This window comes from Pinus tabuliformis, chromosome X (assembly GCF_031772625.1).
Source record: "Pinus tabuliformis cultivar Carrire ecotype Pingquan chromosome X, CPIR1, whole genome shotgun sequence".
NCBI classification, from domain to species: domain Eukaryota; kingdom Viridiplantae; phylum Streptophyta; class Pinopsida; order Pinales; family Pinaceae; genus Pinus; species Pinus tabuliformis.
The window spans coordinates 1,116,992,100-1,117,009,524 of NC_142308.1; the positions used below are offsets into that span (position 1 = coordinate 1,116,992,100).

At 36.8% G+C, this 17,425-nt stretch overlaps 2 protein-coding genes across 2 annotated transcripts; both read left to right on the forward strand.

Annotated features, from left to right (window-relative positions):
- Positions 1–2,152: 2,152 nt before the first annotated feature.
- LOC149143735 (leucine-rich repeat receptor-like protein kinase TDR) lies at positions 2,153–4,718 on the forward strand. The gene is made up of 2 exons (XM_089448327.1): positions 2,153–2,713; positions 3,584–4,718. The coding sequence occupies exons 1-2, from the start codon at positions 2,407–2,409 to the stop codon at positions 4,009–4,011; spliced, it is 735 nt and encodes a 244-aa protein (XP_089304453.1). The 5' UTR covers positions 2,153–2,406; the 3' UTR covers positions 4,012–4,718.
- An 865-nt stretch (positions 4,719–5,583) lies between these two features.
- On the forward strand, positions 5,584–7,159 carry LOC149143736 (uncharacterized). Its single transcript, XM_089451925.1, has 3 exons — positions 5,584–5,925; positions 6,154–6,210; positions 6,290–7,159. Exons 1-3 carry the CDS (start codon positions 5,584–5,586, stop codon positions 6,764–6,766), a joined length of 876 nt encoding a protein of 291 aa, XP_089308051.1. The 3' UTR covers positions 6,767–7,159.
- The last annotated feature ends 10,266 nt before the right edge of the window (positions 7,160–17,425 follow it).

The window sequence follows — 17,425 nt, forward strand, 5'->3', positions numbered from 1 at the left end:
AATCCATAGAGTAAATGTCAGCAATTGTTATTTTTTTTTGTTGGGGGCAAAAAGGAGATCTTGTTGTCAAAGATGTTGAAGCAGCAGTCGAGCCTTCTTTTTTAAACCACGACTTTAGCGTATGGGCCTCTTCAATGTCAGGATCTACAAGAACAATGGATCTCGTTGTAGTGCCGATATTTTTCCCATTAAATTCTCCAACACGTGCAGATTTGATTGTAATGATGGGGTTATTGCCTGCAGCACATAGGGAGGAGATTTCCTGTGAAACGGCATTAAAATTATCGCCCCAAAAGATTGCATCTATGCTATACCCTGACATGTCTTGAAGCTGTACTGTTTGTTTATTGACTTCAGAGCCATCTCTTCTACGTATAGTGCATACACTGGAAATGTCTGTGACAACACCCAAAATATCAACAATGGAGTTGACGTTTGTTGTTCTGATATCATCAATTGATTTTATACTGAATTGCACTGCTGGATTATGTTTTTTTTCACTGGCAACATGTTCTATGGTAGATGTTGCATTCAACAAAATTTCCCAGTCATTGTTCAAGTGGTTGTATTGCTTATTAGCCATTTTCACATTCCCTTTAGAAACAATGTAGACATTTCCATTTTGGATTTTGTCGAAGAAATAATCTGCGACATTGTTGAAACATGTAATATGTATTTCTCCACCCTCTGTATCGAATAGGTCAAAGCCAAACACTTTACCGGGTCCGTATTGATTCTGAAATTGTTGAAGAGTTGTTTTCCTTTGGACGTATCCTTTTATGCACCAGTTTGAGTGGTAAGGGTTTAACGATTTGATGGGAATTTGAACCGGTTGAACGGACGGGGTTGGAGTAGTTGGAAGAGGGCAGGGCCTTTTTGATGGAAGATGTGGATCCGATGAGGATGGAGAGTTTTCATCAGATGTGATGGGGATACTCATAGTTTTTGGATTGCCAATTAAGGGTGCAAATGAAGTAGATATTTCAAAGTCTAATAGCTTTATAGACCTACACGACAAATGAGAGTCAAAGGAATAACTGTTAGAAGTGGTTGTGTTATAAGTAAAAGAATGTTAAATTTGAAATAAGAAATTTATAACAAACTTACGTTGAAGGACCAATAGCTGAGGTAGTCCAACTTTTAACATTTATAATAGAACCCTTTTGTAGCAAGCCTGTTGCTACGAGATCATTGAAATCTTTTGGAAGCATGATGTGTTTCTTATGTGTTCTGTCTAAAATTGCAGTACGATATCGTGGAGTTGATTTTTGCATTGGTTGTATTGGCTCAAGCTCAGCAATTTGCAGGTATGGTTGAATATGAGTTGATCCAGATAACATTGAGGAAATTGCATTTTCAGTGAGGTTTGATGTCATTTTCTGGTACAAAACAAAACACAAAAATGTTGAAAGAAGCATGTTTAGTTTTTTTCTAAATGAGTGGGCATCTAAGCTTATAAACATAATGAAGAAAGATATTTATTACAACATCTTTATACGTTCATTTTTTTTAAGCATACTTCCACGAAGCGCAGAGGAAGGAGAGGGAGAAACAAATGAAATAGAAGGTTTGGGGGTAACTCTAGTATCATCTTTTCCTTGCTCGGAGAGAATGTCTTATCTGGAGACAAGCCTCCTTTTTCTTATTGAGGAGTATAAGGTAGCTTTTTCACTGATATGGTTTAGGCACCTCAGCCTCTTGCAACATAAAGTGGTCTCACAACTATTTCAGCTACGACCAGCAATGACAAAAAGGTGAAATTTTGGAGTTGTCTCTGTTTAATTGAATGGACTGTGTGCCTTGACAAAAAAGTAAGTGACCTATTGAGGTAACATATGAACAACTCAATTACGAACACCTAGCAGAAATATCTTCTCATTATTAATTATGGATATTCTACATGGAAAATGAAGTAGATAATGTAGCTCTGAGATGATGAGAAAATTCAACCTAACAGTGATGTGCTATCATTCACAGAAAATAAACAGTGATATGAAAGCAAGATCCACAACAACCCCAAATCAGTGTCAAGTCAAGTCAGATAAGGTTTGCTTTGATAGCCATTTCATTGACTTCAAAAGGAAACAATTTGTCAAATCCCTATAATGGATGTGCCATTTCAAAACAAAAAGCAATGCTACCAAGGGATTGGAAAAATTTACTCAAGGAGGGCAAGAGATTTGCAAATGTTAAGATATCCGAATTATCGGAGCAAATAGAAAAGTAGGGTCGGTTCTAAAGAACGTATTTTTCTCTAGGTAAACAAATCACCTACAAGACTTTGGGAGAGAATGAAAATCCTCAGCCATGAACATATCGCACTTCTGTTGGATACGTCACTAATGCATAGATTCAATTCTTTGGTTGACCAGGATATTAACATCATAATTCCTACTCAAATTTTGCATGGCAGAATCCTTAAACACTGCATATTTTGCAAATGACAGATATGGTGGAAATTCATATATCTGTATTGTTCAGAGTTTTAAGAAGCACATGTATCTAAGAATCCAGGAACCTGAGGCTCTGGGCTTATGCTATCTTCATCAAGATTGTCGTCCTGCCATTGTACACAGAGATGTTAAGCCTAGCAATATATTGCTTGATTCTGACATGACTGCAAGGGTTGCAGATTTTGGAGTTGCAAAGCTGATTCGAACTGGTTCGGAGGCCATGTCTTCTGTTATTGGCTCCTATGGCTACATTGCTCCAGGTAAAGTAGTTTCAAACTTTAGAACTATAAGTGGTCATTCTTTTATGGTAACATTAATTTTCTTTTCAGAAACCATATACATTCTAACATCTTAGGATATAGCTTGTTCTTGAATGATACTCTGTCCATCCATTTTATGTTACATGATTGTCTCTGATGTGAGCAATTTACTTACAAAGTGTTTAACATCTTAGGTTACTCCATCAATCCATTCTATGTCAACATGGTTGTCTCTGGTGTGAACAATATACTTGCAAAGTGTCTAACATCGTAGGTTATACTTTGTTCTTGAATGATACTCCATCAATCCATTTTATGTTAACATGATTGTCTCTGATGTGAATAATTTACTTACAAAGTGAGTTAGGATGGTCTAAGTGCATTTTTCTTTCAGTTTCATGATTGTTTACCTTGGAAAATCTAAGAATACAAAAGGAGAATCTTGTATTGGTTTTACATCCCTAAAGCATTAAGATTAGCTGAACACAAAAGTAAAAGGGAATCGGTTTTAGCTACTGTTTGGATTTGAAGAAGGAATTCAGAAATATGAGTATTCTCAGATCAGACAACCTTATGGAAAAGGTCTTATTATTTTTATGTATTTGTAAGTTAGTTTGTGTATCAGATTCTCAGTGATTGATGGGTATGGAGTTATGTTTTAGCCCAGTTTAGTTCAAAATCCTAAATTTGCTATAAGGTAGCATTCATTGTTTTCTACATAGCCAATCAAATTCTTACACAGATTTTCTCTTGTAATATATATCTGAAAGTTATATGTTAAACCTAGCACAGACTTGTACTGTTTCATTAATTGAGGATGGTAGCAATCTATTAAGTCCATGAGTCTATGCATCTTTTGGATTTGTGCAGAATATGCCTACACACTTCAAGTCTTTGAGAAAAGTGACATATACAGCTTTGGGGTGGTCCTCTTAGAGCTCTTGACTGGAAGACAGCCAATGGATCCAGAATTTGGAGAAGGTGTCAACATTGTGGACTGGGTCAAGGAAAGAGTTCAGACCAAGGAAGGGATGGAAAAGATCTTAGATCAAAGTGTTAGAGTTCCAAGTTTCTCAGTCAAGGAAGAGATGATGCTGGTCCTCAGAGTGGCTCTCCTCTGCACTAGTAGGTCTCCAATCAACCGACCATCGATGAGAGATGTTGTTTCAATGTTATCAGAAGCCCACCCCAAAAGCAAAGCAGCCCTTGACTCCCAATCCTTGCAACAACACAGGTCCCATTCTTCATCTCAGCCAGACAGTCCACCACGCTGTTCTAAGGAAGGAAGCCAACATTAAATATGTTTCCATTGAAGTAATCGTTGTTGGGTATGTTCGTGTTATGAACTTAATGGTCAAATATCTCAACTTAGTGATGAAATGCATGAAATAAAGGCTGAAAAGGTTAAAGCGATGAATGATCTTGATGAATTCAAGGTCTTGGTCAAAAAATTAGAAAATGAGAGAGCAGAGCTATCTGAATATCTTCATGTAGTGAGAGATGAGATGGAGCAAATGAAAAAAGAAGCTGATTTCCACCAAAAACATGAAGAAGAAAGGAATCGATTCTCTGAGGAGAATGCCAAACTTTCTGCAGAGCTATATGATTGCAAGGAATATTTATCAAGGAGGCAAGATGAAAAATCAGAACGTGATAAGCAATTGAGAGATATGGTACCAACATGGTTGTCTCTGGTGTGAACAATATACTTGCAAAGTGTCTAACATCGTAGGTTATACTTTGTTCTTGAATGATACTCCATCAATCCATTTTATGTTAACATGATTGTCTCTGATGTGAATAATTTACTTACAAAGTGAGTTAGGATGGTCTAAGTGCATTTTTCTTTCAGTTTCATGATTGCTTACCTTGGAAAATCTAAGAATACAAAAGGAGAATCTTGTATTGGTTTTACATCCCTAAAGCATTAAGATTAGCTGAACACAAAAGTAAAAGGGAATCGGTTTTAGCTACTGTTTGGATTTGAAGAAGGAATTCAGAAATATGAGTATTCTCAGATCAGACAACCTTATGGAAAAGGTCTTATTATTTTTATGTATTTGTAAGTTAGTTTGTGTATCAGATTCTCAGTGATTGATGGGTATGGAGTTATGTTTTAGCCCAGCTTAGTTCAAAATCCTAAATTTGCTATAAGGTAGCATTCATTGTTTTCTACATAGCCAATCAAATTCTTACACAGATTTTCTCTTGTAATATATATCTGAAAGTTATATGTTAAACCTAGCACAGACTTGTATTGTTTCATTAATTGAGGATGGTAGCTATATATTAAGTCCATGAGTCTATGCATCTTTTGGATTTGTGCAGAATATGCCTACACACTTCAAGTCTTTGAGAAAAGTGACATATACAGCTTTGGGGTGGTCCTCTTAGAGCTCTTGACTGGAAGACAGCCAATGGATCCAGAATTTGGAGAAGGTGTCAACATTGTGGACTGGGTCAAGGAAAGAGTTCAGACCAAGGAAGGGATGGAAAAGATCTTAGATCAAAGTGTTAGAGTTCCAAGTTTCTCAGTCAAGGAAGAGATGATGCTGGTCCTCAGAGTGGCTCTCCTCTGCACTAGTAGGTCTCCAATCAACCGACCATCGATGAGAGATGTCGTTTCAATGTTATCAGAAGCCCACCCCAAAAGCAAAGCAGCCCTTGACTCCCAATCCTTGCAACAACACAGGTCCCATTCTTCATCTCAGCCAGACAGTCCACCACGCTGTTCTAAGGAAGGAAGCCAACATTAAATATGTTTCCATTGAAGTAATCGTTGTTGGGTATGTTCGTGTTATGAACTTAATGGTCAAATATCTCAACTTAGTGATGAAATGCATGAAATAAAGGCTGAAAAGGTTAAAGCGATGAATGATCTTGATGAATTCAAGGTCTTGGTCAAAAAATTAGAAAATGAGAGAGCAGAGCTATCTGAATATCTTCATGTAGTGAGAGCTGAGCTGGAGCAAATGAAAAAAGAAGCTGATTTCCACCAAAAACATGAAGAAGAAAGGAATCGATTCTCTGAGGAGAATGCCAAACTTTCTGCAGAGCTATATGATTGCAAGGAATATTTATCAAGGAGGCAAGATGAAAAATCAGAACGTGATAAGCAATTGAGAGATATGGTACTTGAGCTTCATAAAGCTACATCAGAAAATATGAATTTTGCAAGCAATGTGTGCAAGCATAGACATATGTTAACAGAGGTAGAGGGTGAATGCTTTCTACCTATCCCTGAGGCAAGATGCGACTCAGCTTTGTTGCAGAGTCAAACAGAACCATTGCATGGAGAGTATACTGACCAAGAAACATCATTGGGTGTTCAGAAAACTGATTGTCAAAATTCAACAGTTCATAAGGCAGAAAACATTGAGGAAACCATTCAACCATCTAAATCTATTAATGAATCAGAAATTTGAAATATTGATTTGCAGCTTGCTACTGCTGTGAGTTTTACAGTAAAACATCTTGCAAAATGTACAATCTTGCAGGTAATATTTGAATTCCATAGTTTAGAGATTTCAGAAATGCAGAATTCATTTGAAAAACTAAGGAGTTTCTGTGATGCAGGGGGAGAGAGATTCAGCTATACAACAACTTGCTATTATCCATGATCAGCTTAGAAAGTTGGTCCAGCAGCAAGAGAGGATGACTGAGCATAGTGAAGAGCTAGTTGATCGTCTGCGGCATGCAGAGTCCAGTGAAGTTGGAGAAGAAAACATGCAATCTTTTGTGGCATTGGACATCCTGGTCGCTGACTGTAGCAAGTTCATGAAACATTTGCAGAAAGCATTGGATGAAAGATCACAGTTTGAACCCACTATAAGAGAACTTGAGTCTGTTTTGTTTTCAAAGGACCAAGATATTCAAGATATGAATGTTAAGTTAGTTGAGCTATCTCAGAAATGTGCCCAACTTGAAGAGATTAGTGGTAAGTGCACAGTACTGGATGAAAAATGCACTGAAATGGCTTTTCAAGCAGCCCAAAATGCAAATGAAAGAGATTCCTTACATTTGGAGGTAGATGCCCTTAGAAAATCTCTATGAAACAGTGATGTGCTATCATTCACAGAAAATAAACAGTGATGTGCTATCATTCACAGAAAATAAACAGTGATATGAAAGCAAGATCCACAACAACCCCAAATCAGTGTCAAGTCAAGTCAGATAAGGTTTGCTTTGATAGCCATTTCATTGACTTCAAAAGGAAACAATCTGTCAAATCCCTATAATGGATGTGCCATTTCAAAACAAAAAGCAATGCTACCAAGGGATTGGAAAAATTTACTCAAGGAGGGCAAGAGATTTGCAAATGTTAAGATATCCCAATTATCGGAGCAGATAGAAAAGTAGGGTCGGTTCTAAAGAACGTATTTTTCTCTAGGTAAACAAATCACCTACAAGACTTTGGGAGAGAATGAAAATCCTCAGCCATGAACATATTGCACCTCTGTTGGATACGTCACTAATGCATAGATTCGATTCTTTGGTTGACCAGGATATTAACATCATAATTCCTACTCAAATTTTGAATGGCAGAATCCTTAAACACTGCATATTTTGCAAATGACAGATATGGTGGAAATTCATATATCTGTATTGTTCAGAGTTTTAAGAAGCACATGTATCTAAGAATCCAGGAACCTGAGTTAAGAGAAACGAGAAGTTTAGGGATATGTTTTAAAGGTCATTATGCAAGCAAAGAAATCAAAAGCAGGTACCAGGGATATATGAATGACTTTTCAGCTTGTGAAAGTTGAAGAATACCAATTTAATCACTCGGAGGCTGGTCGGGAATTGGCAAAAATCTCATGCTTTCTCTCATTAGAATAATACTATTCTTGACATTCAAGCACACACTTTACAAATTTTGTAATTCAAACAGTGAAATAATTCAAACAGCAAAAGTATTTCAGCATCAGGAATTTCAGCACAGAAAAATCAATGCATGATACCGTTGACCGGATAGAGAGTTCGTACCTTGGAGGACTTGGATCATAACTGGATACTTGACAAACCCAGAAAGCATGTAAGCTTATAGAAGAGACAGCTATGTAGTATGAACAGTAGGAAAACGTAAACGAGGAGGGTTTGATAGCTGTGGGTCGAACCTTAAATAGCTACTAATCCACTGAATCATGGAGGCCAAATAACTGTCGACAAAGAATCTCTGCGAAGAGTCTCATCGCCACCAGGCAGGCTATGCGAAGGCAGCAGAAGAGTCTTATCGCAGAGTCTCTTTGCCAGCATGCGAAGGCAGCAGAAGAGTCTTATCGCAGAGTCTCTTTGCCAGCAGGCAGTCTATGCGAAGGCAGCAGAAGAGTCTCATGGCCAGCAGGCGAGGTCTGGCTTTTCATGGCCCATTAGCATGGGAAAATATCATTTTTTTTTATAAATAAAACAGATTAAATGAACGGCCGAAAACACTCCAATCATCTAACACACAAAATCAATGGCTCACGATCGCACACCTCACATTTTAGGGAGATCTTTCTCAGAGGGAACGCCTTACGACGTAAATATGACGTACACAAGTCGTTTTTATAACTCGTTCAAACCTTTTAAAAAATGAGAACGCGCGTGCCGTTAAAAAACAATTTATTGCTTTGACTTTCGTATTGGCCTACGAATTTTGAATTTTTCGCTTGCGCACCCCGACAAGTAATAAACTGCGGAATTAACTTGATTTTTTTCATAGTCGTAGTTAAACGATCTTTGCATGGTTTTTACACTAACAAAGTGTGAAATTGATGTCTTTTTTGACAGTTTAATAAATTTGCAACATACATTTGTCAGGCCTTTTTTTCATTTGCTTTGCATGCACCGTGGATCTTGTGATCTTTTCTCATTTCTGATATCAGTTTGTTGGAAAAGTAGAAGATTTTAAACACAAAATTCACACAAAACATATGAGTTGCGGCTCTTCTATTGATCACACAAAAAATTGATCATTACAATGAACTCGATGAAAGGTATTTAACTTTTTTCCAACTATCCACTTGCTTAAAATAACTTGACATGCAACCACACGCCATAAATTCGACTACAAATTAACTAGACTTGACTGAACACTCAATTAACTGACTCTCGAATTTTAACCAACTCCTCATGCGAGAATAATTAACTTACTTTAACATCAACCAAAGGTAGAATCTCCAAAAAAAAAAAGATATTCAAATAGTTTGTTTTTCTAGCTTTCTTCTTGTTCCTAGCAATAAAACTTATGAACCAAGGTTCAGACCTCGAAGAAGATATGCAAACTATTTTTGTATAATTAGAGAGTTTAGAAAGTATTTGACAATCGAGACCACACCAGACAGGCCACATCTTTGTATGGAATGCAGAGCTCCACACAACAGGGGAAAACTTGTATTTCGACTATAATTTTATATGTCCGAGCTATATGTTTGTATGTTATCTGCATTGATGATTTTACAGATTTCAGCTCGGGTTTCGAAGGCCTCAAGTCTAAAGATCGAGTCATGTGGGGTTGTTTCAAATTTTCTTCATACCCTGATTTTTCCATACGCAACAAGCTTCATCCTAAGGAGACAGATGAAGCCTTCACATGAAAATATAATGGTGAAGGATTTGAAATGTGTGCAGAACGTGCCAAGAATACAAGTGTAAAGAAGGCAAGAATACAAGTGTAAAGTCGAATAAAAAGCCCCGACACCTACGCCCGCAAAGCACTTATGATTCGAGTCAAGGTTGTGACACTAGAAGCATTAGAATCATAGGTCTTGTTCTAGTTTATGTAATAGTCCACATATTTTTTATTTGCCACGTATATGCAAGGGACATCATTTTGCTTCTCTGTTACATCTCTAGACAAGCAAGTGTTTATCACGTAGTGTGCGGATCTTTTCTTGTGTGGAGAGAGGAGTGCCCGATGTGTATGAGTTATATTCCAAAGTTATTTAGTAGTAGATGAGTTACAATTATTAATGGGAGATTCTTTTTCATTCATCTTCTTCCTCTCGTTTAGGTAAAGGACATTCAATTTTTTCAGAATCTACATAGTGGATATTCGTTTAAGTTTTTATGTATTTTTTTTTTTCTTTGTCTCTCTTCTATGTAAAAGACCAACAACCGTGTCAGTTCCGATACCATTGGGAAGTGCAGTTGCATAATAGTGCCAGCATCATTGTCAGTCCAGAGCATTCACCTAGGCAATGGCCACTCACAAAATTAGTTTCTTTTTTTTAATTATTTGTTAGGCACTGATAAATTACAAAAATAAAAGGTTATGTCCCATCAGAGTTTACTCAACCAATCAAAAATTAGAAATAAAACTACTAAAAAATAAGAAAATTATTTTTTATTTTACAAGAAAATTGGAATATTAAGCATTTTCTCCAAACTTTGGTTAAAATTGCAATAAAAACAACATACTTTAACACAAAGAAAATGCTAATCACTGACTAGACAAACAAATGCTATAATCTATAACAATACATAGCCTAATAAAATTTAAATTAATTATTGTTAAATCACACATCCTTACCTTTTATATAATTATTCATATCCAAAATATCAACTAAATTAGAATAAATAAAATTTAGAAAATACTTCAAATAAAAGATTACAAAATAAGCTAAACATATAAACCACCGATCGAAACACACGCTTACTTTATGCAAGAATCAAATGTTGGCTCCCCGTTAATGGCGATGTAAAAGGTCAACACTCCCCATGGTCTCGAGTTCGAAACACATTGGGCTCGCGTTGGGGGGAGATTGTTGGCTCCCCGTTAATGTAAACGCTCCCCGTATGTTTCGTGGCATGTGCTTAAATCTAGCGATTACGCATCTGACTAATCTTATGTTTCCTTAAAGCTTCTTATTTGAACTTAAGGTGGATAAGGATTTGCTGATTTTTTTTATTTTTTTAATTGGGGGCCTAGATTAATTCTCAAGGGAATATGCACGTTTATCAACGGTTGTAGTGTATTGCATAGTTTGTTAGGTTGCATTGACTTTTATTAAATTTAAAAAACTATATTCATGCCACCCACCAATTTCATAGGGATTTGAGATTATTCCAATTATAATAAGTTCCTCCATGAAAAGGTGTTCATTATTATTTATAATATCCATTTATATATAAGAAAATTATATTTAGCAAAATGGTCCATTACTTTAAATAAATTTAAAAAATTATATTCATCCCACGTGACTCCCCACCCACCAATTTCCTAGGAATTTGAGATTATTTCAATTCTAATAAGTTCCACCCACCAATTTCTTAGAGATTTGAGATTATTCCAATTCTAATAAGTTCCTCCATGTTAAGTTCCTCATTATTATTTATAACATTCATTTATATATAAACAAATTTTATTTAGAAAAATCGTTTATTTTACAATAAGATGTGTAATTCTATTTTTTCCTAACTTAAAGTTGACCCATAACCTTTTTATACATGGTTATTTAAGTAAAAGTGTGCATTAGTAAGACATTCTTCTTGTTGCAATAATTTTTTAATTATATTTTTAAAATGTATTTATACTAGTTAGTATTCTTTTAACTCCATTCTTTTCTGAAAACTTTTTCATTTCAATTCTCTAACAATTCAACAATCAAGAAAATTGTAAACATAGTGTAATAAGTTTAATATGTTTTATGGATAGAACAAAGTTACATATGATTTATAAAAATATGACTTTTTAGTTGGAATAAATTTTAAAAATATTTTTATAAAATATGATTTTTTGATTTGAGTAAATTTTAAAATTATTTTAAAAAAAATTTATTAGTTAAATATAAAAATGTAATTATTAAAAATTAAAAAAACATATATAATTTACGGTTTTAATATGATTTATTGTTATGTTTTAAAAGGTTATTTTAGATATTTTTTCCTTTGGTGTAAAATAAAAGTGATGAGTTAATTTATATTTATAAAGAAAATTTGATAATAATTGTATTCATTATTTATTAATAATTAAATGGAAATATAATAAATATTAAATATATTTTAATAGTTAATTTAAAAGAAGGAGGTTTGTTGACTTTTTTTTAATTGAAGATCTAGATTGATTCTCAAGGGAATATGCTCAGTATATGCTTCTTCTTACTGTTTATCAACCTTGTAGTGTATTACAAAGTTTGCAAGGTTGCATTGAATTTTAATAAATTTAAAAAATTATATTTGTGCCACGTGGCTCCCCACCCACCAATTTCCTAGGGATTTGAGATTATTCCAATTCTAATAAGTTCCTTCATGTTGAGATTATTCCAATTATAACAAGTTACTCATTATTATTTATAACATTCATTTATATATAAGCAAATTTTATTTAGAAAAATAGTCCATTACTTTTAATAAATTTAAAAAATTATATTTTTGCCACATGGCTCCCCACCCACCAAGTTCCTAGGGATTTGAGATTATTCCAATTCTAATAAGTTGAGATTATTCCAATTCGAATAAGTTCCTCATTATTATTTATAACATTCATTTATATATAAGCAAATTTTATTTAGTAAAATGGTCCATTACTTTTAATAAATTTTAAAAATTATATTTGTGCCATGTGGCTCCCCACCCACCAATTTTTTAGGGATTTGAGCGTATTCAAGTTCTAATAAGTTACTCAATATTATTTATAACATTCATTTATATATAAGAAAATTTTATTTACCAAAATGGTCCATTAATTTTAATAAATTTAAAAAATTAGATTCGTGGTATGGCTCCCAACCCACCAATCTCCCAGGGATTTGAGATTATTCCAATTCTGATAAGTGTCTCCATGTTGAGATTATTCCAATTCTAATAAGTGATGCAGGAGCATCTAGACCGGGCCAACAATGTGACAGGGTGGTCACATGTTGTGGCTAAATGCAAGACTTGAGGAAGGCTTAGTTGTTAAATTTGTGTTAATTTCAATAAGGGTATGTAGTTAAAAGTGGTCTAGCTTAGTTAAATGATGATAAAGATTGAGTTGTAACTGTATAACTAATTCCTTCATGTATGGAAAGAGGTAGTTAGGTATGACTGATGTATAACTTCCTTTTGGGGAGGTAGAATGGAGGGGAGAGAGGGGAGGTAAGGTGAGGGGACTGAAGAAGAAATATAGAGAGGAAAATGTAATTTTTCTGTGCACATTCACCCCTACAGCGTCGTCAAAACTGTGTAATAATTGGTATTAAATAATTATGTGAAGATTGTTAATGCATTGCTACAGGTTATAAATCAAAAGGAGAGATAACCAAAGCCAGAGGAGAAGCAACAACGCCCAGCTACAGGTGGCTCAAACAAAATAACCAGACATAAAACAACCATACCAGGTATGCGAACTTACAAATATAATCCAAATCAATTCCAGCGTTGAATTCATAGAACTACAAATACAGTCATCAAAATTTATTGTTCATTTACATTATGTTCAAAGCAAAGGAACGAACCCAGTTCACAGACATGGGAATCATGCTAATTACAAATGGAAGCCAAACCCCATAAGTCCCCAACTCATTACCATAACCCAACGATGGTGCTTAACGACCAAAGAACCAAATACAGACAGTGGCTCAAGGCTAGCAAAAATATCAACCCTACAAGTCATAACACTAAGGTCAAGCAAACCACAAACGAACAGAACAACACTACTCGTGTTCCATTTGAAACAGTTGAGTGTCCAAGCACCGAAACCCTCGGGTGGCTCTACCTCTGAAGAGAATCGACAAAACGATATTAGTCTCGATGAAACGGAATATAGGGGAATTGGAAATTAAAGGAACAAATAAAATATAGTGAATTAGTTTACCTGACAGGCAAGCCGTAACCGCAACCATACCTTCGAGTTGTCTTCCTGCTCACGAGGAGCCAAAGACGTTAGACCCAAATAGAAAAAGAGTACGAGTATCCAGCATAGAACAGGGAACTTACCAGGTAAGTTGGCAGAGGAACCGACGGAAATCGCCACCATAATTCTGCCGAGTTTGTGGAGGAATCGAACCAGCGCTGGAGAAATGTCACCAAGAACCATACGACCATCAACCAACTGCAAATACTCGTGAAAACACAGACAACGAACCGAGAAAAGGACGCACAGAGGCAGAGACCCACTAAGGCAGACACCAAACACTCAGTAACAATCGAGTCCCGAACCATCGAGGCCGTGAAGGCTACCAGGAGCACGTAGCTCAGAGAACCAGGCAGACAAGCCTCAAAACAACACAAATAAATCCACAGTGAAGCTGCAAGAGGTCGCCGAGAGCTCACAGAGCAAATGACCGAGAGAAACAACGAATAACCAAATGAGCGCGAAGGTGTGAAACCCTATACCAAGGCGGGTTCATAGAATTCCGAGGAGGGACAGATGTCCACCAAACAAACAACCAACGTACAATCACCGTAACCCCATTCAATTCAACGCAGATTGAAATCAATTGACATATATCCAAAAATATTTTGATTAATATATTTATTTGTTGGTACACCATCAAGTGGAGCGCGTTGACGGCGGGACCACGTGGGCTGGCCCCATCAAGTGGTATCAGAGCAGGAATAGCTCTGTGTGAAGAAGAAAGTTTTTTTTTTTAATTGAGTTAATTGCATGAGATGAATGAATGCCAGATTTTGGAACTGATGAAGATTGCAGCGCAGATATGCAAGTGCAGTTGACGAAGTGAAGCAAGATCAACAGGATCTTGAAGGTGAGGTGTTAGATGATATTTTCTCTGGTTTGAAAGTTTTTTGCAGAGTTCAGGTTGCAAGCAGATTGAAGAAAGTCTCAGCGAAAAGGATCAGATCACAGCTATAGAGCAGTGATAGAGGAGTCCAACAAAGGATTCTAAGTGAATGTGGCAGAACCTGAAGATTCAACAGAGGTTGAATAAAGTTGCAGATGAGTGAAGCCTGAAGGAGCAGTGGGGAAAAGCTTTAAAGGTTCCAGTAGAGGACCAGTGATTACCAAAAGACCAGATCCGGAGGAAGGGATTGGTGAGGTAAGTGGCAGCAGAAGAATTTTCTGTTGTAGAGGCTTGGTGCAACTCATGGGTGAGAAACTCATGGAGAGGAATATGACTATTGAAAGTCATAAAGGAGAGAGCAGAGGTTCAGAAAGAGGCCGCAGTAGAAAGAGGGAGAAAGAAGATGCCAAGGTAAGTGGCATAAGACAGCAGTTAACTGATAAAGAGTATGAGAAAGAGAAAGCTGAGATAACAGTGCATCTTGAGTTATTGATGGAGTTGTTACAGGAAAATATGAGAGACCATAGACATGGTTGGAATATGAGGAAGAGAGTGAAGTGGCAGAGGCTACAACAGAAAAGAGATCAACAGATAAACATGCAGTTAACAAAAGAGCTGAGGAAGCTCGAGAAGATGATGAGTATACAGTTGAGTCGTGAAGAACTCAGAGCAGCTGAGTTGAAAGTGGAGGCTTCCATTGGTGAAACAAAGGAGGAGATCACTGATGATTTCTTGGGTTATTGGGCAGATCCAGATCAACTGGATGATGTAAAATCTTGTGTTTTTATAGCTGACAATTGTAATGTGATTACAGGTTTTACTGAGGAGGATGCACAATCTTGTGAAGCTATCACAAGTATGGAGAAGAATCTTTCGGGAGATAAATACTCGGAAGAAGGAAGCAGCGATACGTTTGTACTTGAAACTGCTGCAGTAGAGAGAGGAGCTCAAGAAGGAAGGATGAAGACAAAGATCATGGTAGATGCCGCAGGCAAATTTGTTCAGAGGAAAATGCTTGAAGAAGTAGGGGAAGCAGATGAAACAGATGAAGTTATCTGCAAGCCAGAGGAAGGAATATCTCTGGATGATGATGAGGAAGTGGTGAGATCATATGAGGGTCTCAAAAGTTCAGAAGAGAACTTGCATCAGCGTACTGAAATGTTGACAGGAAGACTAGATTCAGAGAAACAGGTGACAGAAGATAAAACTGGTGGGAAAGACGCAAATAAGATAATTGATGCTCCACAACAGCTTGATGACTGTTTGTTGCATATGCCCTTGGCTACGATGTTGCCGCTCGAAGGAAGTTCAGAGGAGGTGCAACTTTCCAAGAGCAGCCTGAGAGAGACAGAAGAGGTCAAAGAGGGCTTAAATGGCGTGGGAGTATCGGTGCAACAGGCAGGGGAAGACAAGTCAGCGTTTAATTTTCTATTTGTTGGCCAACAAAAACCTGGAGGAAAAGCCATCAAAGGTATGGATCAACCTTGTTCCGCTCCCGTGGTTTGGGATGCATATCAAGCTGGTTCACTTGAGAAGTTAGCAGGCGGAGACATAAAATCAATTGGAGGAAGGTTTAAATTGTCGACGTCTTGTCTTCACAGTGATAGAGGGTTGCCCATAGTTGGTAGGGACGTTTCTTGGCAGGAAGAATGTGGTCCTGGCTATTGTTCCTCTCCGCCCAATGGCTCCTCAACATTGTTTTCAAACGATCCAATGTCACCCACACGGAATATAGCTGACAGTCCTGGAAGCGAAAACTAGGTAGAAGACGAGAGCCCAAAGATATTAGTGAATAAAGGTGAAAAGGGACAGCCAACAAAGATTGTCAAAGAAGTTCATGTAGAAAAGACCATGACTTTTGAAAGCTTAGCAAAAGATCATCCTGCTGTCATGATGATAGGCATGATTGAGTCAGCCGTGGAAGACGTTGAATTGATCAACATACCTCAAAGAAGACAACATGAAGCAGAGGTTCACCTAGCAAAAGGTGAAGAAAAGGAAGAAGTGATGACAATGACAAGAAGTCAGCGACAGGATCAAGGAGGAAAAGAAAGTAGCGCTCATCAAGAAGCTAATGTATGGGAGAAGGAGCTAGAGTTGCTGGAGAAATGGCTAAAAGCACCAGTACCTGATGAAGATTGCAAGAAGTTTGCAGCAAAAGAAGCAGAAGCAGGGGAGGAAGTTCACAACTGTGAACCTAGGCAAAGAAGCATTATTAAAATAGATGATGCAGGGGGGAAATTTGAAAATTCTTTGAAGGAGTTAAATCGACACACTGAAGTGTTGATGAAAGAAAAAAGTCCAGAACAGCAAGTTGAAACTCTGTTCAAAGGAGACACACCGTGTAGATGTGTGAGACAAAGGAAGATGCAGCTGGACAGCAGCAACCAGCTAAATCAGGAAGGAAGAATTAATGAAGAAGACTAGACTAGAAACGAAGATTGAGAACATAAAGGAACTGATGTTGAAGCACACCAGAAGGCAAAGGCTGGCAGCATCAGAAAAAGTGATCAGCGAAGTACAAAAATATTTTCAGCAGTGTAAGAGAATTTGTCCAAATGATCCTGACACCACCAAAAATCTTGAAGAGACAGAAACAACAGTCATAATTGTTAGATTTATTGAGGCCATCTCAGTGAATGGTCTTGAGAATCACTCTGTTGATGAATCCATTAATTTTCATTCAATAAAGGTGGAGCGACAGCATGGAATAGAAGGAGAAAATATAACAGTAATGGATGACTTCAGGAATCAGGAAAATATGCGCGGAAGGTGTGCGTCCCAAATATTATTACAAGTAAAAGATTTGCTAGAGGCGATGCCATCGTTGGTTGACATCAACATTCCGAACGGAAGGCGATTCACTATTTGTGATGACATCCATGTTGAAGATATGCTTGTGCTATTCGTATTCAAGTGTATGTGTCCAACTGAACTCTATTTTGCAAGAGGAAACCGTGAAAGCAGGAGTATGAACCAAATTTATAGTTTTGAGGGCGAAGTCAAG

What these genes read in the sequence shown, in the direction of transcription:
- LOC149143735 (XM_089448327.1), top strand. Translation starts at nt 2,407, where the DNA reads ATGGCAGAATCCTTAAACACTGCATATTTTGCAAATGACAGATATGGT. An exon ending in CTATGGCTACATTGCTCCAG is followed by an intron (nt 2,714 to 3,583) that starts GTAAAGTAGTTT and finishes GGATTTGTGCAG; the next exon opens with AATATGCCTACACACTTCAA.
- LOC149143736 (XM_089451925.1), top strand. Translation starts at nt 5,584, where the DNA reads ATGAATGATCTTGATGAATTCAAGGTCTTGGTCAAAAAATTAGAAAAT. An exon ending in ATAGACATATGTTAACAGAG is followed by an intron (nt 5,926 to 6,153) that starts GTAGAGGGTGAA and finishes ATTGATTTGCAG; the next exon opens with CTTGCTACTGCTGTGAGTTT. An exon ending in CAAAATGTACAATCTTGCAG is followed by an intron (nt 6,211 to 6,289) that starts GTAATATTTGAA and finishes TCTGTGATGCAG; the next exon opens with GGGGAGAGAGATTCAGCTAT.